This window comes from Poecilia reticulata, chromosome 23, assembly GCF_904066995.2.
Source record: "Poecilia reticulata chromosome 23, P_reticulata-male-v2, whole genome shotgun sequence".
Lineage (NCBI taxonomy): Eukaryota > Metazoa > Chordata > Actinopteri > Cyprinodontiformes > Poeciliidae > Poecilia > Poecilia reticulata.
This window is the reverse complement of record NC_088852.1, coordinates 16,366,432-16,391,375: the sequence shown is the minus strand read 5'-3', so window position 1 is coordinate 16,391,375 and position 24,944 is coordinate 16,366,432. Positions and strand designations below refer to the sequence as shown.

The 24,944-nt window shown below is 39.9% G+C and overlaps 1 protein-coding gene across 3 annotated transcripts in view; it reads right to left on the bottom strand.

Annotated features, from left to right (window-relative positions):
- Positions 1-24,944, bottom strand: part of ano2b (anoctamin 2b) — a 75,088-nt gene that overhangs the window by 41,047 nt on the left and 9,097 nt on the right. For 2 of the 3 annotated variants that reach the window (XM_008401429.3, XM_081603698.1), the window contains 13 exons: positions 22,583-22,972; positions 13,751-13,849; positions 12,543-12,694; positions 10,110-10,164; positions 9,450-9,501; positions 7,649-7,704; positions 7,125-7,172; positions 5,348-5,412; positions 3,624-3,758; positions 2,945-3,105; positions 1,886-1,968; positions 1,594-1,689; positions 432-515 (listed from right to left, as the gene is read on the bottom strand). In XM_008401429.3, the coding sequence (XP_008399651.2) occupies positions 432-515; positions 1,594-1,689; positions 1,886-1,968; positions 2,945-3,105; positions 3,624-3,758; positions 5,348-5,412; positions 7,125-7,172; positions 7,649-7,704; positions 9,450-9,501; positions 10,110-10,164; positions 12,543-12,694; positions 13,751-13,849; positions 22,583-22,972 (1,476 nt within the window). The remainder of the gene's footprint in view (positions 1-431; positions 516-1,593; positions 1,690-1,885; positions 1,969-2,944; positions 3,106-3,623; positions 3,759-5,347; positions 5,413-7,124; positions 7,173-7,648; positions 7,705-9,449; positions 9,502-10,109; positions 10,165-12,542; positions 12,695-13,750; positions 13,850-22,582; positions 22,973-24,944) is intronic. The other variant, XM_081603697.1, reaches the window with a different exon arrangement.

The following is a 24,944-nucleotide window of genomic DNA, read 5'->3' as shown; positions in this document are numbered from 1 at the left end:
GTTTTGACTTGCAAATTGAGATGTTTTCTGATTTCTGATTACAGAACTGATACTTTAAATTGTCTTTAGCCTCTTAAGTGAGCAAGTTAGTCGTGGGCAGTTATCAAAGCGTGGGTAGCTTCAATAACTGACAACATCAGGCTACGTATGTGCTGCCTTATGTGTTGTATAAAAAAAAAAAAAAAACAAAGTTTGAAAACTCAAAAGGATAATTAGGAAATTTAGGACCATCAGCAGGATGGGTTAACCAAATAATAAACTAAGAAAGCAAAAGGAAACAGATACCTGAGCAGATGAAACCACAGCAGCCAGAGGATGGGACAGGAAGAGAAGAACAGAGGGACAGCAGCCTGCTGGAAAGGAAACGAAGGGAGAGGAAAAGAAGGAAGGCATGCTAAGGAGAAAAGAGGAGAGGAGATAGGGAGGGTTACCGGTACTCCTGCAGCCATGGCAGACAGCAGTTTTTGTCTCCATCTGTCCTTCCCTGTCACTGTCCCGTCCTCCTGCTTCTCTGGCTACGAGACAAAGGGGCGAGTCACAAACAAAAACATACACATAAACACGGCTTCGCATCAGCCACTGGGGCCAGGGGTGAGCCGCAAGGCAACCCCTATTCATCCTAACCCTATCCCACACCCATTAGCTATAGAAGTGCACAAGTCGTAATTATGAAAATAAATTTGATTAATGGAAACACGACAACTTCAAAAACAAAACTCAGGTTTTTCGATTAAAGGTTCTTGCACTAGGACATGGTGGTTTTTTCAAATGCATCAAAATCAATCTACGTTGCAAAACTGCCATGGAAACGCATTTTTTCACATCGCAGGAGTTATGTGATCAACAGCCGGATGTTACTCCTGTCGGAAACGACAAGGAAGACAACAGGATGTGGTAGGAGGATGATGGTTTTGTTTTGTTTTTTCCAGGCAATGTGCAGCTGGCTCCACCAGAGCTCTCACAGCGTCACACAGTTCAGAAAAAGCTGTGTGTCATTGCAACGTGTTGAATCCATAACCGTAAAATGACAGACTACAATTTGCCCAAAACACCAAAGTGGACGGGGCTTGTCACTCCAACCTGACACCAACGTCTCTTCTAATTAGCTGATTGATGATGAGCCCTAAATATGGCTGCTTGGCCTCTTTAACACACGAGTTAGGTTTACTTTAATGGGATTGTTAAGGAAACCAAAAATCAAGCAGACAAGTTGGAGCGTATTTGTGAAAGGGAAAGAAATTTCCATTAAAGCACATTCTTGTGTTAGAAATGGTTTAGTCAAACCGTGGACCTGAAAGATTTGCATCAAAAGGGTGATTTTTATAAAGTATTGAATGAAAAGTAGCATAATAAAAAGCCAGCTCGGCTTTTTTCTGAAAGTGACTGGTTGGAATTTGTTTTGGTGGTGTCAGAGTAAAGGGGACTCAATGCAAATGAACACGTAACTTCAGAGCTGATAGAGATCACAGAGGATTTTCCTTTCACTTTGCAATTATGCGCTGGTTGGTGTCTATCATAAAGTACATGAAAAATTGTGGCTGTAATGAGAAAAAAATTTGAATTCCTTTTCTGATCATGTTTTAAAGTTCCTACCTCGTTTTTTTTCTTTTTCTTCTTCTTCGCCTTCTGCTGCTGCTTCCTCTGTCGCTTCTCCAGGAGGATGGTCTCATACTTTGGCCGGGGATGTTCCTAACAACAAAACGGGAGCTTGGTTACGGAACAACATTCCCATGATGCATCTGTGCAGCTGATTTAGTACTTAGTAACGAGCCACACACATGACACCCTGTTCTCATCAATTATCCCTGTAGAACTGAGCTGATCTGTATGTGAATATCTACGTCTGAGTTTCTAGATGGTTTGTTTTTTTTTGTTTTTTTTTTACCTCGTCCTCCTCGATTCCCGTCAGATCCCAGCTGAAACTCAGGCTGATCTGTCGCCGTTTCCAGTGCTCCAGGAACAACACAGCTGCACACACAAGCACACGCACATAAATTCAGTCAATCAGTCTATCAAAAACTTTGCTGTCTACAAACCGAAAAACAGGATTTTACTGCTAAAAAACAGAAAAATATGGGGGGAAAAAAACCCTTTTTTTAAACCCAAAAGTTTTCACGCCTCTGGCAGATTTAGGTTTAATTTTATTATCACTAAAGCAAAAGTTTGTTTCCGGACCACTCAAAAGATAATGAAACATTGCTACATTTTTGTCTTTTATTTAGGTACTAATCAAAAAAGGCAGATAAAAAATTATTTACATAATTTTCAATACTAAATGGAGAGATATCTATTATTCCTTCCAAATGTTGACCACCTTTCTGTAGCTTTTCCAGTCACTCTGGCTAAATAGAAAATAACTTATCCAATATGTGCTTTGCATCGGATCTGCAGAGTAAATCAAATCTGCCTCAGTTCCATAACAACAGCGGTGGTTGTTATGGAAACCTGGCAAAACCAAAACATCACCCACTTTGCATTAATCATATTTCATATATGTGTGTGTGTGTGTGTGTGTGTGTGTGTGTATCTCTAAAAATGAAAGTTTGTCATGTCATGGCTTCTTCCTGTCCGAGTGGCTTTCCAGCCCCTGTGGGTGCAGAGCGTTTTTCATGGAGGATAATGACACTCACACAGCAATCTTAGCTTATGTTGACCTCTGTATTTTTTTAAAAAGTGTATTTTCAAACAGTAAGTGTAAATATCTGACTTCAACTGTACATTTTATTGTGTGTTTTTTTTTTTATTGAACTCCTGAAACTTTACTCCTGTGCCGATTTAGCTTGTCGCCACAAGCGTCCGCCTCCACTTGAGGCGAGAGAGGACGTAAGATATTAATGAGCACCTTCACGCTCACCCCACCTGTCCTCTTTCGCCTCCCTCTCACTCACACACACACACGCACACACACATCCACACACACACTGGCGCAAACCCGAAACCTCACCCCACAGAGACATGAAGATGGCGAAGAAGACGGTGGCAGGGTTATCGAAGAGGTGCGAAGCCCTGGCGGTGCCGCAGGCCGTGCTGAGGTGCCAGTAGTCGCAGGCGCCGTCGCACAGCGGACACATGGTGAAGTTGAGACGCTCGTCGCACATCTCCAAACTGCAAAGAGTGAGAGACGGAGGGAGGAAAGGAAGGGCGTGAACTTCAACCCGCCGACAGACGTGCCGACGCTTATTGTGCGCAGCATGAAAACAAAACCGTGATTTCAATCCCCGCATAAAAAAAAAAAAAAAAAGACTTTAAGAGATGCTCGTGTCTGTTACATGTGCATACGAGAAATGAATGGGACTTTTAACTCCTGACTACCACACAAGCTTTTGTACTTTGACCCTATTCATAGTCGGTGTGGGCTGAATCCATGACACTCGCACACACACTGCCAGCCGTACCTTCTGTGTGCCTCCCACACGGCCGTGACTAAAGCCAGATACAGCAGGTATCTGGGCAATCCCTGTCTAGTGGAGTGTGTGAGTGTGGCTCGTGAACATGAGCACACGCTGAAAAGAGATCCCTCATTTTCAGACTCTTCCAGTGTTGTACGGCGAGCCTCCGTCCCGCTCCGTTTTACATGTTTGACTAAAATCTGCGAGAGAACGGCTCGAGGTTTCCGGTTGTACCTGGGGATGTTAGTGTCCACCGTCGCCACGCCGTATCCAAACACGATGATTCCCACTATGGAGGCCGGGATGAGCAGCTGGGTGTAAACACCAAGCCATGCAAAATACAGGCCGATCTTCTCTCCAAAGTACTTCCTGCAGAAAAACAAGACAGGCTCACATGAGACGAGGATGAGTTTGCAAATCTGTGCATTCCAAAAATTTAACTGGGGACTATTTGTCTAAATGGAAGGAAAATTAACTTCTTCTCTTGCTTCCCTTCATCCAAAAGGCTTCCTCAGTTCATGGCTGAGAATTATCCCAGTACCTGAGCGGTTCATCAAAGAGTCAGCTTATTGAGACGAGGCTCAGCACTTCGTCTACGTCTCAAAAACAGGAAACACTTTGGACAGGGAAGACAGGTGAGCGAAATGAAGTTTAAATGAAACGTACAAATATGAGCGAAAGAAAAAAAATTCTACATCAAACAAACAAAACAAAAAAAACAGGAGTAAAACGAGGAGGTGGTCTACGGTTTCATCTTTCTACAGTGCAGGACAAGTCAAGAATAAATCATACTCTGTTCATACTTCTCCGTTAATACTTAATGGAGGAATGTTGTTTGAATTTGCTGGTCAGATTTTTGTCTGTCTGTGTTTAATATGCAGATACATAGAATGATGTAAAATGTGGAGTCTGTATTGACGTCTTCAAGATTGGCAACATTTAAATCAATAAATGCTTTTCCAAAAGTGCACATGCAAACAACACTGCTGGTCAAGACTAACAGCAAAAATTCAACATACCACACGATTTCAGATTTTTGTATCAAAATGTTTGTAATAATCAGTCTTTCAGATGAGCCAGATTAACAACAGAGCGCTTTTAAAACCTAGGGCAGGGTGCCAGTTTGTAGGGTTTCCAAGCTACTGCTTAATGCATAGACTGTTACTAGCTGAGCTTCCATTAAAAATATGTGCAAAACATTAATAATAGTCTGCAAATGTCGAACAGTCCACAAATTTACAATTGCATTGTTGCAATTAATTAAATAATAAACGCGATTAAAGTTTGTTTGTGTTTTGCTTAATATGTCATTCAAAAAACATGTCACACCATCATCCTCCCAACTATCGTCTTCTTCTTCATGGTTTGCTCCACGCTTTTTTCATGTGATGTAAAGAAAAATGCTTCCATTTCAGTTTTGCAAAATAAGCCAATTTCAATATCTCCAAAAAAAAAAACAAAAAAAAAAAAACACCTGATCCTACAGCCAAAACTTTTTATCATAAAACAAGTGTTTTCGAAATTAGCACGTTTCCATCAAGTGGATTTATTTTCAAAATGTCAAATTGCGCAATTATCCGGTCAACGGAAACACAGCTAGAGAAATGTTTGACTAATAAACTCACATTTGCGCTAAAAAGACTGTTAACTCTGAATGTCCTATGCAAAATATCTTTGTTGCCATTAGCTGCTGTTTCTTGCGTATCTCCAGATTGTAGCTTCAGAAATAAATAGAAATACAATAAGTCACAAACCTGAACTCAGTTGAAAAGAAAAGTCAAAATGTATGACAAATAGCCAGTTAGCCAGCTGTTGAGAAAACATTAATTATGCATTTCTGAGGATAATTTAATATGACCTGACTGACTGCAGTATTTTCTATAACCATAAATTCGGAGGTAGTTATGAGATGAAACGTGTTCAGAGGGGTAGCCGGCTCTTCTGTTTTGGAACATTACCTGACCAGATCAATGGGCTGGTACTTGTAGAAGGCCAAGTATCTTGCCCACTCTTCGAAAAGAACCTAACAGCGCACACACACACACACACACACAAAGAGAGAGAAAGAGAGAGAGAAACATTCAGAGTCACGTCAATGTAGGTGTGTGATGTCATGTTGAAAAACATTTTATTTTTTTTCCCGGAGGCACAGCTGATCTGGAGGCAGGCGCCTCCTGATTGGCTGAGCTGAGGCCCTGAGGAGCTGCGGTGTAAGTAACTCCATCCTGAAGACGAGTGAAACCCGGTAAGGTGGGAGGAAGACGGCCCGGCAGAAACACGGTGTCAGGTTCGATTACATCCACCGCACACGGAGCGCTGTCCAGAAACGCTTTGTGTTTACGCCCAGAAACGCAGAGAGAGAAGTGAAACTACTGTCACTTTGGCTTTTACTGTGCTTCCTTCGTTTGAGATTACTTATCCGTTCCTCCAATCAGACATGCAAGTGTTTGAAAATAGTCCAGATTTTTCCACTTTGTAAGAAAAGTTATTCCTTATTGCAGCATCTAGGAGAAACATTCTGGCTTTAACCGTAGCAAACCTAGAACTGATTCAACTTTTCTACATTTTTGACATTTTTCTCGTAGCCACAAAATTCAACATGTTTGACGAGTTTTCGCTTTTCACGTCAAGAAACTGACATTTCTTGACTGATCAAGCTCAGTCGGATTCAGGTCTGGGATTTGATTAGGTCATTTGATCTGAGACATTTGTTTGGAGTTCTCGCTGCGTGTCTTTCGAACAGTAAAGACCAGAGTTAGTTCTCTTCTCTACATAGGTGAAAATATCAACGAAGTAGATCAGAACTTTTCTTTTGTGCTGCATCTATCGGATTTTCTTAATCATTTTTTAAATATACAGTATATTAGTATGTAAAATATCTCTGTTCTCTGGGCTATTCTTCATTTTTATTTTATAATTTGTTTTATTTAACCAGGTCAGTCGACTGAGAACAAATTCTCATTTTCAGCAGCGACATGTTCAGAAAACATTAGAACAGAATATCAGAAAACAAAGAAAAAACTGAATTACGATCATATTCATACTGACTAAACGTGCTATAATACATGAATCAACGGCTTTTAAAAGCAGGTACATTAATCATTCGTTATCGTTTACAATCAGCTTTATAGCACAAAAAAGAATATGGTGGTTCAACTGTTAAATAAGTGTTAAATTATAAATCCAAAGCAGAAATCTAAGACATAACGCCGGCTGGGTTGAAATGGAAGCCTGTGCAGCAACTGAAAAATGTTTTGTTTATCCTAATTTACATTCCCATCCCTGCTTGTTCTGTTATGTTGTGGTACACTTTGGACAGATTTATTTACCGCGGGTTTATTTCCAGTCTGGACTTTCAGTCAACAGATTACCGTTTCTCTCTCTCTCCCTCTCTCGTTCTCGCTCCGCCTCGGAGGAACGTTTGCTCGACTTAAACTCCAATCTGTGCCGGTGTTAGGCAGATGGGACGACGTACGAATGCGAACAAAAGGAGAACAGAACCGCCATTGTTCAGAAAGGCCCGTGTGTTCCGTCGACCGAGGCTTAGATATCAGGCGGGCCGGGGTTCGAGCTGCGAGCAGCCCGACCCCGGGCCCTGGCCAGGGGTCACGTTCAACATCCGGCGTCGAAGTTTAGCGTCTCTTTTACGGGCAGATGGAACGGGGGAGGAGGAGGGCAAACGGAGGGTTAAACCAAACTGAACGAAATGGCAGAGGTGTGAAAGCGGAGCAGCACCTGTCTGTCGTTGCGCTCCTCCAGGTGCCCAGTGACCTTAAAGTCGCCCTGCGGAGCAAAAGGACAGGCATGAGGAAACACCAGAACACAGGAAAAACAACTAGTCACACTTTAAAAGCACTTTAAAAAGAAAATCCACATGAATAAATATCAATATGAAGGAAGGAAATCTGTCAAATACAGACACGAAAAATGTAAACTGAGTTTATTTTACAAGAAATGCAATCAGGAGAAATGATCAGATTTCACAAGAAAAAATTGGAATATATGTTGACTTCTATAATAATATCCTTTTCACATATTTGTTGAAACTGCCACGACATAGTGGCAGTTTAATATGAGACACATAATCTGTGAAACAAAATGCATCTCCTCCACCTTCACGGCAAAAACACAAAATCCCACCCGGCCGTTTCTGCTGCAAATCTCAGTACGCTTGAAATGAGAGAAAACTAAATTACGTGTAATTTTTCAGCAAGATATGGGAAATAGTTTTAAGTCAATACTTCACGGCTCACACTTACATCATGAAGAGGGAAGGCGGCGTCATATACGCCGTTGGCTATCAACGTGCTGATGCCTGGAAAAGAGAGGAGGGCCATCGGTGAGGTCAGGTCAGGTCACATCACGTCACACGTTTTATTTCAAATGGAGCAGTTTTTAAATCAGAAACTCAGACCACTGGTCAGAGGGAAAAAACAGATAGTAAAGCAGTTCTGTTAATTGAGTTTTTCAGATGATTAAAATGTCAACCTATGTCAACAAGTTTGACATGTCTATTTATTTTGAATTTAGGAACTTTTTCTTCCAATCACTGAAGAGCTTACAAAGAAAACATGTTGTTGTATTTTATTTGTTTTTGTGAGCTGATGCATGAAGAAATGATTGCGTCATAAGGGCATATGAAGAGAACATATACTGTCACGTTTTACTGCACATTATTTATAAGATTTAGATCTGGGTGCTGACTAAGATGCTCTATTACATGAATATGTGTTGATCTCAGGCTAAATTCAAAGCAAAATCAATGCAGTCCAAAGACAGAGTAAGCATTATTAGTCCACGGAAGGGGATTTGTTAAAAAGCAGAGAACACCTGTGTGGTTAACAAACACCACACCCAGGAAACACCCATCCTCACGCATGAACACACACTCAACCAGCCAGAAACAACCGCATCTCCCAGAGGCCCCTGCTTCCAATCAGTTCAAGCTGACCTAGGAAGTGTGACCCACTTGTGGAGGAGATGGTGCAGAGCAACAGGGTGTGTGCGTGCGTGTGTGTGTGTGTTGTTGCGCTGAGGAATGAAGGGAATAGAGGAAAAGCAAGGTCAGAGAGAGAGATGAAGCTCTGTTTTCTCTACCGTTCCTCCCCTGCAGGCTTGTGAGAACCCGCTGGCTGAGGCCGTCTGCTGCCATGGGCCAGCCAACCAGACATATGGGGGACACTGGACATGAAAAGGGTGTCAGCTCATCTCCACAGAGGAACCACGGCTCGCACAAACTACGTCAACGCCAACGTACATGTTACACATGCAGCTAACCCGCTTCCTAGCACGGCTGTTTGGGAGAACTGGTGCCTTTTCCTGCTTTGCTAGCAACAACAAACATTAACGCTGAGGTAGTATTATTATATTTATAATATAATATAATATATCACAGTCCTGATATTGGTGGAACATCTAGTGAGCTGCAGTGTTTCTGTGGAGAGTCAAACAGTCAATGGAAATATTCAGGGAGAAAAATTCCCAGCTAAGCTAAGCTAAATTAGCCTAGCCTACCTCTAAATGCATCTAAATGGGATATATATTGAGGTATTTCATGAAGGTATTAAGCGACAGATCAACACAAAGTAGGGGATGCATTTTAGGTCAAGGGAAAATTAGAAAGTTGACTTTGTGAAAATAGTGGAGGCAGCATCATGCTGAGGGAATACTTTGGTTTCAGATTGTATACACTAAGTCTGGATGGATGGAGGTGAAAAGTAAAACAAAAATCAGAATCTAAATATTGTGTAGTATATTTTGTAGTGCAGCTGTTTACTTTAGAAAAAATGATGGTGGCAGCATCATGATGTGGGGATGCAGGAGCAGGGCAGGTGGTCGTGTTGGTCTGTCACATTAAACACCCAGTTTGTGGTTGTGATGCAACGACATCACAAGACAGTTTGTCTGCTTTGGGTTCATTTGGTTTTACTCAAATATCAACGTTTGGGTACCTAAGACCGAAGTCTTTATCTTTCTTCACAAAGTTTTTTTTTTTTTATTCTGTTTTGTGGCATAATTTTACAAAAATTCTGCCACAATGTTTTGTGGCAGCCTCCTCACCTATGGTTTGACATGTTCGTACACACACCGTCCGCCTCAGGATCTCATAAACCTGGAAAAGATTCAAGACCATCAGTTTAGAAATAAATGAAGAGTTAGAGTCATTGTGGACAAACGAAAAAATAGAATGTGGCCACAGAGGAGTAGATTTCTGCCAAAATCTCTAAAATTTCTAGACTGATTTAATGTGTTTCAGGGAAAAACATTATTATTTTCCAACATAAAAAATCACAATTTCCCATGATTGAAAGCATAAATGTACAATGTTAGACCTACATTTTAAATATTTTAAAATAATAAATTGAAAAAAAAAACCTTAAGAATAAACAAATTTACAAGAATTTCCATAAAAATGTTTAATGTAAATTTTTTATTTTACAACGTCACAGAACATTTTAGTCCTAATATCGCAAACTGATGCCTTTAATCGTGGAAAATTGTATCTTTTTCATGCAAATGCGCAACTTTTCAAAATTTGGGTATGTTTTTTTTTCTTCCAAATATGTGCAATTCATCTAGAAATTTCAACATTTTTTGTTTAACATTTTCTCCTCTGTTCTCCACATATTTATTTTCCCTTTACGTCACTCTTTATACTCCATCACAGGTAAATAAATGAGCGATTATAACACATGGTGAACTCACTAAAGACACACTTACTATTCTGCCTCTTGTAGCGTTGTCAAAGAACGTGTCCTTAGACGTGATGTTGTACCTGAAGTAAACACAGCCGGCAGGTTGTTATGGATGCGTTTCTTTGTATTTAAAATCATACAAATCAAGTGATGAGAGTTCATGTAGGAGGAGTGAATGTACTGTGCCAATCTGTGGGGAACCATTTTCATTTAACAACTAAGGAACAATAAAAAGAAAAAAAAAAATCTGTCAAACAAATGGTTCAACGGTTTCCCATTTTGACAAGACCAAATTAGGAGAAGTCAGAAAGAAAGAAAAAAGATAAGGTGCCATTACCTCTGTCTGAAACAGTATTTAGTCAGTCAAGAGCAAGGATAGCTGTGTTTGAAAGACTTATGGATCCATTAAACACCATTACCAGAACCTGACAAGTCTGAAGTGTAGCAGAGATCAGAAGTGATTTATTTAAATAATTCTCTGTCCACAAATCTGGAAAAGAGTTGAAGTTGTGAAGCTTAAAGTAAAAACCTGATTTAGATTCCACATCTGGTTTTGATGCATCTTTAAGATCCCTGTCCTGTTGGAGCTTCCAGTTGTGTCCAAATGGAGTTCAGAAAACAGGAAGTAATCGTTTGTCTTCGTTTCTTCGTCCACTCTGGACATCGGTAACAGCAGCTACGTTTAGATTCAATCGCAAACTTTTAAAATGTGGCGATGTTTCACCTACTAGTTTGGAACGAACCAATCAGGCTACGCTAAGCGTCATTTCATCAGACATCGACACAACGCGTGGCTGTGACAAAACAGGAAGTGCAGGGTGCTAACTAGCATGGATAAGTAATTTGCAACATCAGTACTTGTTGCAATTTCCCCTTCACCACTTCAACACATTTCGGAAAAACCCCAAGCGTTCGTGTAAAAAATTATTTTGCGAAATTGAGTAAGTTATTTTGAAGTTTGCCGTTTCCTTTAGCTTTCTTTAACATGATACTTCAAAAAGTGCATTAAAAAAAGACAAAAGCAAAAAGGTTTACGTGGTTTTCAGCTTTTCTGAAAAAGAGTTATTACGCCACAGGGGAGATGGAGAGAGATTTTCCAAATGAGTTATGACCTAGCTAAACTTCCCAGCCCAAACCTCCAGGATGGACAGGAGCACTCCATTTCTAAGTTAGCAACTACTACTTCCTGTTTATTAAAGAATTCGAATTGGATTGAAACAGAGCCATTGACATTGTAGCATCCTTATAGAGGCTTTAGGGTTAGGGTAAAAGTGTCCTAATTAACTTGTTTCCATCTGAGACCAAATAACTTCAATTTGACCTACCTTGATGCTCCAAAATTATTCTGAAACATGTAAGAAAGTTGGTTTTAGGAATGTATAATGAAAGCTAATATTCTCCCAAATGCCTCCCCTTGACCTCATTGAAAACGTGGACAATGCTAAAAAAAACTCATAAAAGCTCTCCTTGGAACCAGAGAAATGAACTGGCCTCTACCCATTTTTGTCAAGAGCAGCAGTCAAATATCCAATCAGATTTAAAATACGTCCACAGCAAAATTCAAACCTGTGCAGAAACGGAGGAAACGCAGAGAGGAGTTGATTTACCAAAAGGACAACCTGAAACAAAGCTCGTCCTGAATACTTCATTTGAACAAGTGTCCAGGTTAATGCTCAGGTTGCTTGTTCAGCGGTTCACTCAGTAACCTCAACCCTTGACCTCTGGCTGCTCAAGCTTCCTCACAGGAGCCACTAGATACAGCTATCAGAATCGGTCAGAGCAGATGTTTGGATTGAGGGGAGAAAGTAGCAACCAGTTGTTGCTAAGGAGATGAAGAGATGAATCCAACGTGGTGATGTTTGGTTATAAGCAGAGGCAGGTAGAGTAGCGAAAAATTATACCCAAGTAAAAGTAGCACTACTTCAACATGTTCAACAGTAAGAGCATTTGGTAAAAAGTCTACTCAAGTACTGAGTAACTGATCAAATTATAAATCATTTAATATTTAAAAATTACATCATCAAACGGATCAAAATATAAAGCTAAGGGAATTTTTGGTGTTTTAAGGACCAAAATGACAATAATTCATATAAGTAACAAAAAATAACTGAGTCGAGCAAAAGAAAATGTGTCCAAATCAGTTTCTTTCCATAAAAAACCCCCATAAAACTTTAATAAAAGCTGCCTGTGTGTGTCTGTGCCTGATGAATCTTTGGTTAAAACATGTTTGTGTTTCATTCAGAGGGTAGAGAATCCAGACATGCTACTCAAGTAAGAGTAGAAATACTTCATAATGAAATGATTTGAGTAAAAAAGTAAAAAGTACAACGTAGTAAAAATACTCCTGAAAGTTACTCAAATAAATGTAGTTCAGTAAATGTAACTAATGCTATGCAACTGTGGTTATAATGCAAACAAAACATAGCAGATGGACGGACGGATGGTTGGACAGTCTTACATGTGCAGTTTGTCCCTGGAGAAGCAGTGGGACAGAAACTTGGTGCTGCCGTGGTCCTGGTGTGGTACTTTGGGCTCAAAGGGCTGGTTCAGTTTCCTCCACACTGAGCTCATACTGGACCCAAAACCACTTTCTTCTTTGAGTTCGTAACTCTGAGAAAAACCAAGACAACAGACACGCTGGTCACTCAGCGCTGGACACAAGAAGTACTTTAGACTTTGAGCGGAATCGTCTCTTTATCAGACAATTTCTTTCTAGTTTCTTTGGGGGGGCGGGGGGGGGGGGGGGGTTATCGATCAGATTCTAAAATTGTTCTCATTTTCTGCCATAAAACATAACTGCAGCTCAGTTATCTTTAAGCATAAGAATGCTTTTAACAACACGTCACCTACATCGACAGCACTTCGCAAAAGTATTTACACGTAAGTTACGATCGAAATCTTGGATGTATTTTAATGTCGTTCTATGTGACAAACCAACACAAATCAGCACATTTAATTAATGTTTTTTCAGTTAAGTTCATTTATAAGGCTCCATTTCAAAACAAAGGTCGACTAGAAGACCTTTAGAAAAAAATCATTTAAATTTGATCATATACATGACCCTAGTCACCACTCAGAGCTTTAAGTTTAGTTCATTATTCAAATTAGAACATTTACTGCAGCTGTTGCCTCATGGTGAAGCTCTCAAGTCTTTCACAACCTCTAAAAATTTTGTTCCCAATACGACACATTATTTATTAATAATGTACTGCAGAAAGGGATCATCTCAGAATGATGCTGCCACCACCATGTTTCAATATAGAGACGGTGTGTTAAGGGTGATGTGCAGCATTTGTTCACTTTTGATAGCTTCTACAATATATCCCAACATAAATCAGGACTTGTCTGTCTTAGTTAGAACCCTATTGTGTTCCTGGATGCTAATGAATTCTACTAACTTAAACTTTTTTAACATTACCTCATTGTATTTATTTTAAATGTGGTACATTAATAAAAGATTTCAGCTGAACATAATCACGTATCATTTTTCAATTATGCACTTCTTTATGTGTCTGTCGCATAAATTCCAGTTCAAATATGTGAAGGTCTGTGCCTGAAATGTGAAAATCATGACTGTACAGCACTTTATATGAAGCCTGGAAGTTAATTTCGTCAGTTTGGCGTTTTTAGAATCCGGTCTGCGTCAGAGGTGTACCTGAATCTCACCTGCTTGGTGGGAACTTTAATCTTGAGAAACTCGGCCTCTCTACACAACACGGGCCACGGCGCGTGGATCCGAGTGAAGCTGGGCCCGTGGGTCTTCGTCTGCCAAGCCGACAGGAAACAAAGAAAAGAGAAGAAGACGTTTCACGTTTGAACGAACCTGAAAACGAAACTGGACAGGAACAAAAAAAAATGTCCCCAGACACGTTGGAGGTGAAAAAAAACCAAAAAAAAAACAGTTGATTCCTCGCAAATATTTGTGTGCATGTACTTTTCTGTTCTGTGAAATATAATACCAGCCTGCTTGGCTGAAACCAACTGCTGCTCAGAAATGGCTTAACAGACCATCTGTCAATGCAGCTTCGCTTTCCAAAATAGCAGACTTTGTTTTAGCAAGAGGCCTAAATACAAAACGCAATTCACTTTAAGTTCCTGCTGCTCAAAGTTCATGTCTGACGTCTGAAGCTTCGGCTGAGAGGGATTCTTCAGGAGGTGGAAGCAGGTAATGTCTTACCTGCAGGACAAAACTCTCTGGGCGACTTTATTTAGATCAACTGGTGAAGCATGAACAGCAACTCTATGAAGATACAGTTATGTCAATATTTCATTGTCCTATATATAACGTGTGCTTTTACTGAACTGAACTAAACTGAACTAAACTGAATTGACTGGAACTGAACTGATCTGAAGTTTAGTATTGAATTGAACTGAGTTGATCTGAACTGCATTAAACTGCATTAAATTGAACTGAACTGAATTGCCATCAGTGCCAGTATTCCCTGTCTTTGCTCCGACCCACTCCCACTCTTTGGCGGACCAAACTTGCCCGGCAACCGTTCCTCTAGTATTTATGACAGATCGCTGTGGCCAACGCTGACGGCCGCCTGAGGCTGTTGTCTGTTGCAGTGCGCTCCTCACACATTTTTATTTAGCTTCTTCTTCTGCTAATGAATAACTGTGCCTGGCCCACACAGTCATTATAATAAGACACATTAACAAAAGGTGACAATTATTTGCCTAAAATAGGACCACAGAGGTGCGTGATTAAATAGCGGAGCTCCGCCGTGGGGTATAGATATTGTAACGAGACAGAGTGTGGAGTGCATTCGCTGCATTCAGTGCTGAAAGTTTATCCTGTAAAATCTATGCCGCCACTTTAATGGTCTTGGCTGTTAGCCTAAGCAGGAATGAAAGTCAGCAGAGGCAGCGGGGGACGGCGGCCAGGTAACCTTAGCCTTCTCAGACCCCCTCCAGCTTCTGTAGAAAGGGTCGAGTGATGGGAGAGGAGAAAGGTGGCATGGCCGACAATGGAAATTTGAGACGAGTCCTTTTCTCCTCTCAGGACTCCTTCTCTGCTGAGATCTTTCACCTCCCCAAACTGTGCTTTCTGCTGCTTTCATGACTGACTGACTGACTGCTTGTCTCTCTTCCTCTGACCTTCCCTTAACATCTCTCTCACTTACACCCATGTTCTCTTTTGTCCCACATGGGGAGCCAGCTCACTTTGCTCTCCCTTCAAATAAAATCACATGTATGGATCATTTCCGTTTAAGGAATCTCTCAGGCCTCTAAAAGCACAGAAACTCTGATCTATGACGGACGGAGACCACAGATCAAACTAAAAACTGTTATTTTGTGAATGCTCAGAGTCTGCTAGTTGCGTTGATGCCTGCACTTTGCTATTTTGAGAAGTGTGTTATTGTGCTCTAACCAATCTGTAACCAGTAGCAACCAATTTCTGCCTCCTGCCAAAGCTAGAACTGAAAGAAAGGTACATTTTGTGCATGTGCCTGTTCTTCACCACCACACAAAACACAACTGAGACCAATGTTGTGAAAGTTGGACAAGAGTTTGAGGATGACCGAAGGGAAGAAACTTCTGGAGTGAAGTTATTTGGAATAAAGTTTGATTTGACACTTTTTCTTTTCCTTGGATTGAGTCAAGAGTTTTGACTAAAAACAAAATGTCACAAGCAAAATTTTGTTTAATGTTTTAGTCCAACCCAAATGTAAGATGGAAGGAAACAGAAACGTGGTTTTAAACATTTCTTGTATTACAACCGTCCAACCACTCCCTTAAAAGCCCCCCCCAATTCAAAACACATTTCTACGGTGGCCCAGACAGGTCATCAACATGCTAAAGCATCAACACAACAGCAACATCTAAACAAAAATAGAATTTATGGAACATTTAAAAAGGCTTGCAAGCACAACCTGAGTACGGTATGCTAACTTCCACTTATTATAGCATAACCTCTGTTTTAGCATAGCTTTTGTTGTACCCTACCTTCCATCTCAGCATAACCTCTGTTTTAGAACTACTTCCATACTAGCATAGCTTTCATATTACCTCTATTTTAGCATAACTTCTGTATTAGCATAACTTCCGTATTAGCATTCCACCCATTTTAGCATAACCTCTGTTTTAGCATAAGTTTCATCTTATTACAACAACCCCTTTAGCGTAGCTTCCAGTGTGGCTTTTGCTGTTGTGACTTTTTAATTTTTTCTTATTGTGCTTTTGGGCTGCCGTATATTTCACAGCAGTTAGGCTGCCGGTAATCTGGGATATGTCTCTACCTGTTTGGCACATCTAGACACTGAGATGTTTGTCTTTTATTGCAAAGTTTCTCAATCACAGTCAGACTGAAAGGAGACTATCTGTTAAGTCCATGCTTGTATGCAAAACATCTTTAATTAGAGTTAATGGTTTTCACAATAAATCCCAATTCTCAACAAAACCAACTACTTAAAGAAACTACTGATCTGGACCCAATTCTAGAGTTGTATGTGAATTCACATATGTCCTAGAGAACGTATGTGAATGTGGTCAAGTTTAAAAGCTCTTTAGTCAGCCAGCACAAATCAAAATATAAATTAAATTCTTTTACTCCTTACAAAAAGACTTTCAGCTTCAGTTTAACCCACTGGTACCACAGTACATTTATAGAGTCTGAACCTCTAGTCGGGAACGGACTCATTTGCTCGTCCCTCTTATAAATCTGAAAATTAGGCAATGGGAAATGAATTATTGATGTTCCTTAACTTGGTTCCTTCTTCCCATTTCCTAACTATATTCTCCCATCATTTCTTACCACCTGCCTATTCAGCTTTCATCTCGTCCGCCCCGGCTCGGCGCTGCCGCTCACCCTCGTTTTCTTTTTTCTTGGTCGCTCCGTCAAAAAGGGGAGGATATAAATACCCTTACCCTGGAGAAGGTTAATTAGCGTCATGATTTCCAATTATCTCTTCATCTCTGTGGGGGGGGGGGTAACTAGGCCGCAGCCAGGGGTGTGGAAGTGTTTTTATTGAGTATGACAAGGTGATCAGCTTCTGAGTGTGTGTGTGGAGACTCGGTTGGATGCTGTACGATGTGATTTTGGATGTTGTTTTGTGCAACTGCCCTGCATTGGCGGTGTACAGTGTTGGGTCATTTGTAAGGCATAATTTTCCAGTGCTGGAGCCAATGGTTACCTGTGAAGTTACTGTTTTGATTCACTGTGGGATGCTTTGGTAACTGCCTGAAGTACTATGACTTTAATGTTAATCCAGAAACTTGTGGACCCTTGGGTAAACTGGCATTGGGTCAGTAAATAATGTATTGGTTCCCCTCATGAACCGAGAGGTTCATGAGGGGAACCCTGCAAAACATAATTCTTAAAGGGGCGGTATTATAGAAAATTGATTTTTTTTTTCTTTAGCTTAATATATCATGTTACAATCGTATTTCCTCGTTAAAAACATACCTGTAGTGTTGCCTTGAATGTTTCATGTATGTTTAAGAAATTATTGATTCTTACAGCTCCTCTGCCTTCTCAAAGTACTAACTACAGAAATACACCAATCACAGCCAGGAGGAGGATCTTAGTGTTGCCAATCACTCTTATGCTCAACCCCTCACTTTTGCTCTCTGCTAAGCTACCGCTGGTTCACCACAACATAGTTTGCCACCAAAGCTAAAGCCAGTTAAAAGGCCACTGATACAATTTTCCAGTAATGGTAAGTTGTTTCTTTGCCATTAGCACATTTCACAACGGACAGGAGGTTGATTGACAACACTAAGCCCCTCCTCCTGGCTCTGACTGGTTGTTTTGGGTCAGGAACGCTGCATTTCTTCAAACAGTAATAGCAGCTCAGGGAGAAGATGGACAAGATGGATTTTTTCACAGATTATCTGTCTCATGCCATCTGTAGTCACATGTTGACAGTTTAAATATAAAGAAAACCCATATTTTTTGTAAAAGTTATATACTGCAGCTTTAAAGTTAGCCTGGAAACGGTCCAGACAGGCTGGGGTTAATCAGGCGTTCATTTTTGGCTGCTTTACTGTTCCACCCTGAGTCAGTTAAGGCCAACCACAGCAACAGTGCTGTCCTTAAATATCCAGACTGAAGATTAGTGAGCTGAGCTCCTAGTGCAGGTGTTACATAACGCCATTTTCTGAATAAATTTACACCCTTGCATTATGGTTAAAAAGGACCGTGTTGTTCTGTAAAGCAGTAGTTTTGTGACTAAAGCATCTCATCATGATTACGTCCATTCCAATAATCTCTTTGCACTTTCACCAAATTCTCTTGTTCATATTAAATAAAAACAAACAATCAGCATGCCGAGGTGATGCACTCTACCTGCCTGCATGTAACAACAACAGCTGTGCTACTGAGGAGCTGGAGAAAATGTTTGATTTTATGATTAGAACCTTATAACTGGTCTCTATAAGCAAAATGGAGGAAGTGCATGCATATACGATGTTACCTGGAAGGTATTGTGTACTGTGTAGGCCCCTGACTAGCAGGTGGTGTATTTATGTACTTCCTATGATTAAATATAGAAATGTTTTTCTTTTGATTTGGGTTGATCTACTTGGGGAAAGATTATCACCTGGTTAATCAGTTTATTAATTTCACTTTTAAATTTTGCTCCCCCCCCTCCTTCGTCACTCTCTCAATAGAGGAGTCATGTTGTGATGACTTCCTGAAGGCAGAGTTTCAGAAAGAGCAGGAGCTTCTTAAAGAGACAGACCAAATTTCAAGGTGTTCAATTAAAAAGACACAATTATTTTGTCATATTTGTATATGTAGTATCTTTATTACAAGTGAAGCTAACATAGTTGCTTGCTTGTGCTACAAAATGGCACTATGTCCCTGGAAAATACATAGTACTGCCCCTTTAAGACTGACAAGTTTTAGACTTTTCCCTCAAACCTTACACATTAAAGCGCCTACAACAATTATCATTATCCCTGGAAAAGATGTATAAAAACCATTGAAAACAAACCTGGATTTTATTGCAACAACATAATCTCATAGTGAAATGTATAGAAACATCTGACCTAAAAATGTACACTTATAGCACCAAGAACCGGCTGAACATCCAATATAATTTTTTTTTTGCTATAAAATACATTACTTTTATCCTTTTAATCACAAAAACAGTCACAGTTTTTAAGGACAATCAAATCACGTTCTTTACAGAAACAAAAGAACCTAAAATTAGACATCATTTATCATTATAGAGTCCCACTTGACTGCTAGAACAGTTTTATGAACAATCAGTCCCAGCAAACGTTTCCTCCTTACTTATTCTGTTTCTAGTCCCAACAGATTGGACATATTAACCTCAATTTGAGCCATAAGCATTCAATTAAAGTCCACGCTCTACTTCTTAATTATTTAATTAACTTTCATCTGTAGGAGGACGCTCCTGGGAGAGCAGGGGTCATTGTGTTAATCCACAGGTTCTGTCAACAAGTGGTGCCGGCTGGTTTTTCAGTATCCGTATTAATCCGAAGTGAAACACGCTGCACAACCGATAAGCCGACTTGCTTCGTTTAAACAAACAATAACGCAGGCAAGTAAACAAACATTGAGATTACTTGGTGATCTTTTTTTCTCTTATGTTATGTCATCATTAATAATCTGAAAAATTCACCTTCTTCTGTTCTTCCGTCATTTACTCACTCCCTGGAGATAAGACCAAATTAATATACTTCTGTAGGTTTATTTTTCACAAACTCACAGGTTTAAGTTCAAAATCCAAAACTTGTGAGCATTCTTTGACTTAAAGTAGAAGTTAGTAGATGCGACTAAATGCAGCTCAAATGTTTCATAGCGTGTTACTAAGCTAAGCTTTTTGAGTTAATTATCAAAAGAAAAATATTGCTTTGTTAGGAATGAGACAATCCTGGCCCACCAGCCAGTAGCTGCTAAAGGCGCTAGCCACAAGCTTCAAGATGGCTAACACCTTCCGGTTACATCAGGATTAAGAAAGTCTCTTTTATGTGCCTTAACTGGTAACATTTTGGTTACTAGATAGAAAAAAAATGCCAGATAAAATTGTTTTGTTAGGAATGAGACAATCCTGCCTGCTAACCACTAGCTGCTAATGTCGTTAAAGTTAGCTGTCGTTAAAGTTAGCATTATCCTTGGAGCTTCCTGTTGAATTTTTAAGTCGATCTACACTCAATAATATTGTGTATTTTTCTGCGTTGGGAGGCAGATGTCTCTTTACGCCTCTGCTACAAAGAAAGACTTCTTTCTTTTTGTAATATTTCTAATTTATTAATTTATTAACCTCAACTTGAGCCATAGACATTCAATTAAACTGCAGTTGATATTTCAAATTCCTTGTTTTTGTGTTAATCCGATTTTACACTCATTAAATCACACAGCTGTGACCCAGCTCTATGATTAACCTTAATCCCTCAGAACTGAAATGGTTATTAAAATGCATCTAATCCGAACATACGCTAAGCAGGCAGCAGCTAATGCTCTGTGTGATGTAAATATATTTACTATTTGTTTGTTGGTTTCCACTAATTAAATCTGAGTGGACAGGAGCAAGATATATTAATGCAATAGTGAAGCACCCTCCACATTTATTGACACACTCCCAAATAAAGATGACTAAAAAGGCTTTACATAAAATTTTAATTAATATCAGTAGGAATACCAAAACTTAAGAAAAATACAAACTTTAATTTAAAAAGTAGACGCTTGCAAAGGTCCAGTAAAATAAATGGAACTCAAATGTTTCCTTTAATCACTTCTTGTTTCCCTGGAGGACAAATATGACGTGACACAGAGACCCATTTATTTTAAGCTCTCTCAAAAACAGGGAAGACAAGATTGCCTAGCATTGCCAATCACCTCAATTTGCTCATATTTGTGGTCATAGCAAGACTTCAAACATGGCAGGAGGAGGACAGAACTATACCTGTCAATAAAACACAGTGAGTCGGCTGATAAGGGATGTGAAAAGGCAAATCAAAAGCAGAGAGGTGCAAGTGAAACTACAGTAGTTGGCGCCATCAGCTAACCTAGTCATTGCCATCCGACGCAAATTCACTTGATTTTTATCTCCTTTCAATAGGATTTCTCCCACTGAGCTGGGTTTCTCCGGTTGAACTTCAACCAATCAGCAAGCAGAAAGAGAAATCGTGAACGATGACATCGATGTTCTACCTTGGTTTTAGAATTGTCTTCCTCTATAAGGTTGTAGTTTGGCAATGTCAGCGGAGAAAGTGAATAAAGCCATTCTGTCTGTGTTGGCTCAAATATTGGGTAAGTAAAATCGGAGAAAGAGGAACGTTAAAGACAATTAATCGCTGGCATAGTCGTCGCAGCCCTACTCCTCACAAGGTTGTTTACAGAGCATCCAGAAAGTACAAGCAGCAGGAACACCGATAAATAAACATGAAACTAATTTTGTAATACTATCTATCCCATATGCAAATTAAAGATATATTAGAGTGAAAGTATTCCTTTACTGTGAATGATAGACCTAATCTAAACCTCAATCCATGAGATGAGATAAGGAGCCATTAGTCAGTCAGCTTATCTTCTACTGGCTTTGGTTCCATAGCAGCCATGTCAACAGTCTGATTAATACGACCCTGGGGAGTACACACACTACCAACTGGCTGCTGGCCAGCGCCGGCATACTTCTACACATGCACACACTTATATTTGTTTAGCAGCACAGGTACGAAATGCTAATGCTAAGGGAGTTACTCTTCATTTTTCTACATGACTCACTTTTGAGTGCAGAGGTGGTCCATTTACACTCAACCTTCACAAGAAGTGTGTTTGTGTTATTTTCCCTTTGTTCTAAGTTAGGGCACAGAGACACACAAAATGGACCACAGAGAAGGCAATCTTGTCAAAATAAGATTACCCGTTTCAGGCCTGAGTAAGTTAATCGACACTACGAGGTCCGAATAGCAGCTGTGTTGGCTGAAATTACAATCTGCCCCGTATCATCACTGTCAGGCCAGATTTCATCGCATTAAAAGCAATTTACACTCGTGAAAAATGTTAGAGCACCAAGTGAGAGTGAACACCATTAATGAGATTCAAAGAGCTAAAGCGAAAAACATTCAAAACAACTACCAACATGACCAGATCCATCTATCCAAGCAACTTCACCATGAAACCAGACTGCAAAATGGTAAAGGAAGTCATTATAAATTTCTCATTGGCAACAGTTATCAACAAGACCTGGAAAGCACAAGACCATACCATGCATGGTGTTGCACATCATGGATGGTACGGTCCGCTGGTCCCTAATCTGGGAGTTAATCCATTACTATTGTAACTAGAGGGAGGCTGAACTAATGTCAATGTAATTACCCAATGTTGAGTCATCCAATTGTTTTGGAAAACACATTATGTAGGAATGAATTTAGGTTACATCAAATAGAACACAGTTTGGTTGCCACCCTACAGTTTCAGACACGAGACAGGAGAGTCAACAATAACACAGGATGGTACAGAAGAGCAAGAATCTTTCCAAGAGAATCTCAAAAACCAAAACCAGACATTAGCAGGACACCCACCTCTCTGTCTCTCTCCACTTCCAGGCCCGCCTCCAGGAGGTTGGCCTCAAACTCTTGTCTGATCAGGTGCATCTCGTGGTCAGCGGCCTCCATCGGCTCGCTGCCCCTCGCCATTCCGAGCTCCATGAACACCTCCCCGACGCTTGCCGCCTCCTCCCTGCGGAGGCCGGCTCCTCGTCCGGCCGCTGCGTCGGAAGAGCCCGATGGCGGAGGGAAGTTGCCATTTGAGACGATGGACAGCTGATCCTGCGAAACTGAGGCGGTGCCGGTGCCTCGCAGGGAGCCGTGCCGCCGGTGATGAAAAACCAAAACGTAGTCCACTTTCCGCAGGCCATCGCAGAAGTACAGACCTTCGCTGCTGGCTTGAGGGCTTGAAGGTGCGTCTACAACCTGTGAAAAGATGCATCAGGGCCTCAGTAAAGCCAGTCCCAAACTGCCATTCCGTCAGGATGTAGTCGTAATGAGGCGCACAAGTCAAACACAAATTGTTCAAAAATAGAAAAACCAAACCTTTTAGGCTTCAGGGGAGTTATGTAATAACTGAACAAACTTAAACATTTGATGCTGTGTCAGCACAGGCAGACACAAGTGGCTTTTGGCAGATCCTCAAAAACAATGAAGTGAGAACCTTCAGCAGCAGAGTGGGCAGTTAGCTCACCTTTGCCTGTTTTAGTCTTTATTTAGACAGGGGGGAAGTATAGAGGGAGACTAAACGTGGAAGCAGCAAGAGGTAAAGATGTACAGACACCAGCCTGATGTAAGGATTTTGACTTAGTCACAGGGTTGTAGAGGAATACATCACTGGATTGTTGGACTGTGGAATGATTAATAAAGGAACATTTAAAAACTACCCTATTGATTGAAATTATTATTGTTCCAAATGGGTTACATAGATATAGATACTGAATTTAATACATTCTTGAAAGTGTAGCTGTATTTTTTTAGTTTGCCTAACGGGTCTCCAGGGATGAGGTTAGGTAACCTGAGCTCCCTGTTTTTAGTTGACGAAAAAAATGAAATTAAATTGATGATTTTGTTTCTTTTTAAGTGTGGAGTTCTGAAAAGTGTTATGAGCAACCAAAATTGTACCTACACTGATGTTAGCTTTTTTGTGCGTGTGTGTGTGTGCGTGTGTGTGTGTGCGTGCGCGTGTGTGTGTGTGTGTGTGTGCGTGTGTGTGTGTGTGTGTGTGCGTGTGTGTGTGTGTGTGTGTGTGCGTGTGTGTGTGTGTGTGTGTTAAAGGCTAACCACTTTTACATACACAAAAGGTGTGTGTAAATGTTAGCTAGAGCTATCAGCTAATTGTCTAAGCGAGATGTGAGCGAGATTAAAATAAAGCTCCAATTTCCAAAATGTTAGAAGAGTGTATCCTAACAATATTTTGAAAATCTTTAAACAAATGTAACATTAACAATCTCAAAATTTTTTGAAGCAATGGCTCATGGGAGTTTTGAACTCTCCATAACAGCTACATGTGCTGCAATGCTAAAGCTAGCTTGTACAGAAGTAAAAGCACAAAAAGCAGAAATTTGGCTTAAGTTGAATTTATTTATTTATTTTCATTACTCTCACATACAATGAGATTTAAAAAGTTAACTTAATTTAACTGTTAAAATATTACATATAGCAACATTATTGCTATATCCAATAAAATACAGCATTCATATTTTATTGAACTTCAGCTCTGAGTTCCTATAACTGCTGTTTGGCTTTACATCCAAATAATTTCAACAGACGCTGATGAAAATAAATCGTTTGAACAATAAAAAATAAAGTTAAAAAACACACAATTAACAATTTTGGACACTTTCCCGTGACGTAAAATGTGTAACCACTTTGGAAAAATTTAGTAATTTTTTAAGTCTTAATTTTTTATTCATTCACTTGAAGTTATTATTTGCAAATATCCTATAGAAACGTCTCATCAAAAAGGAAAAAAGCTGATGTAAAATATTGTGAGTTGGAATTGATGTTTTACTACATTTTAAACGCAAATAAATGTGGGAAGCTGTGAAACGGTGAGTTTATAATCCAGCGTCCGATGGATTATAAACTCCTAATTCAAACTTGTTCATGTAAACAGTTGAGGTTGCTAATAGAAAGAAAATGTAAGCGACTTTATTTGTTATAAAAAGTTCAATAGAACAATTTAAAAGAAGGTAAATTCTTAATATTCTAATGATCAAGTAACTGGAAATATGATTTTATGCCGAGCTCTTTCAGCTATAAGTTAAAGAAACTAGATTTACAGTAAAATGTAAGAATTAAAGATGGTTCCTGCACATTTTTGGTCTGGATAAAAATAAATGTCACCCACATACAGTTGGATCTAAAGTTGGGTACTCCAATCGGCAGCCAAGAC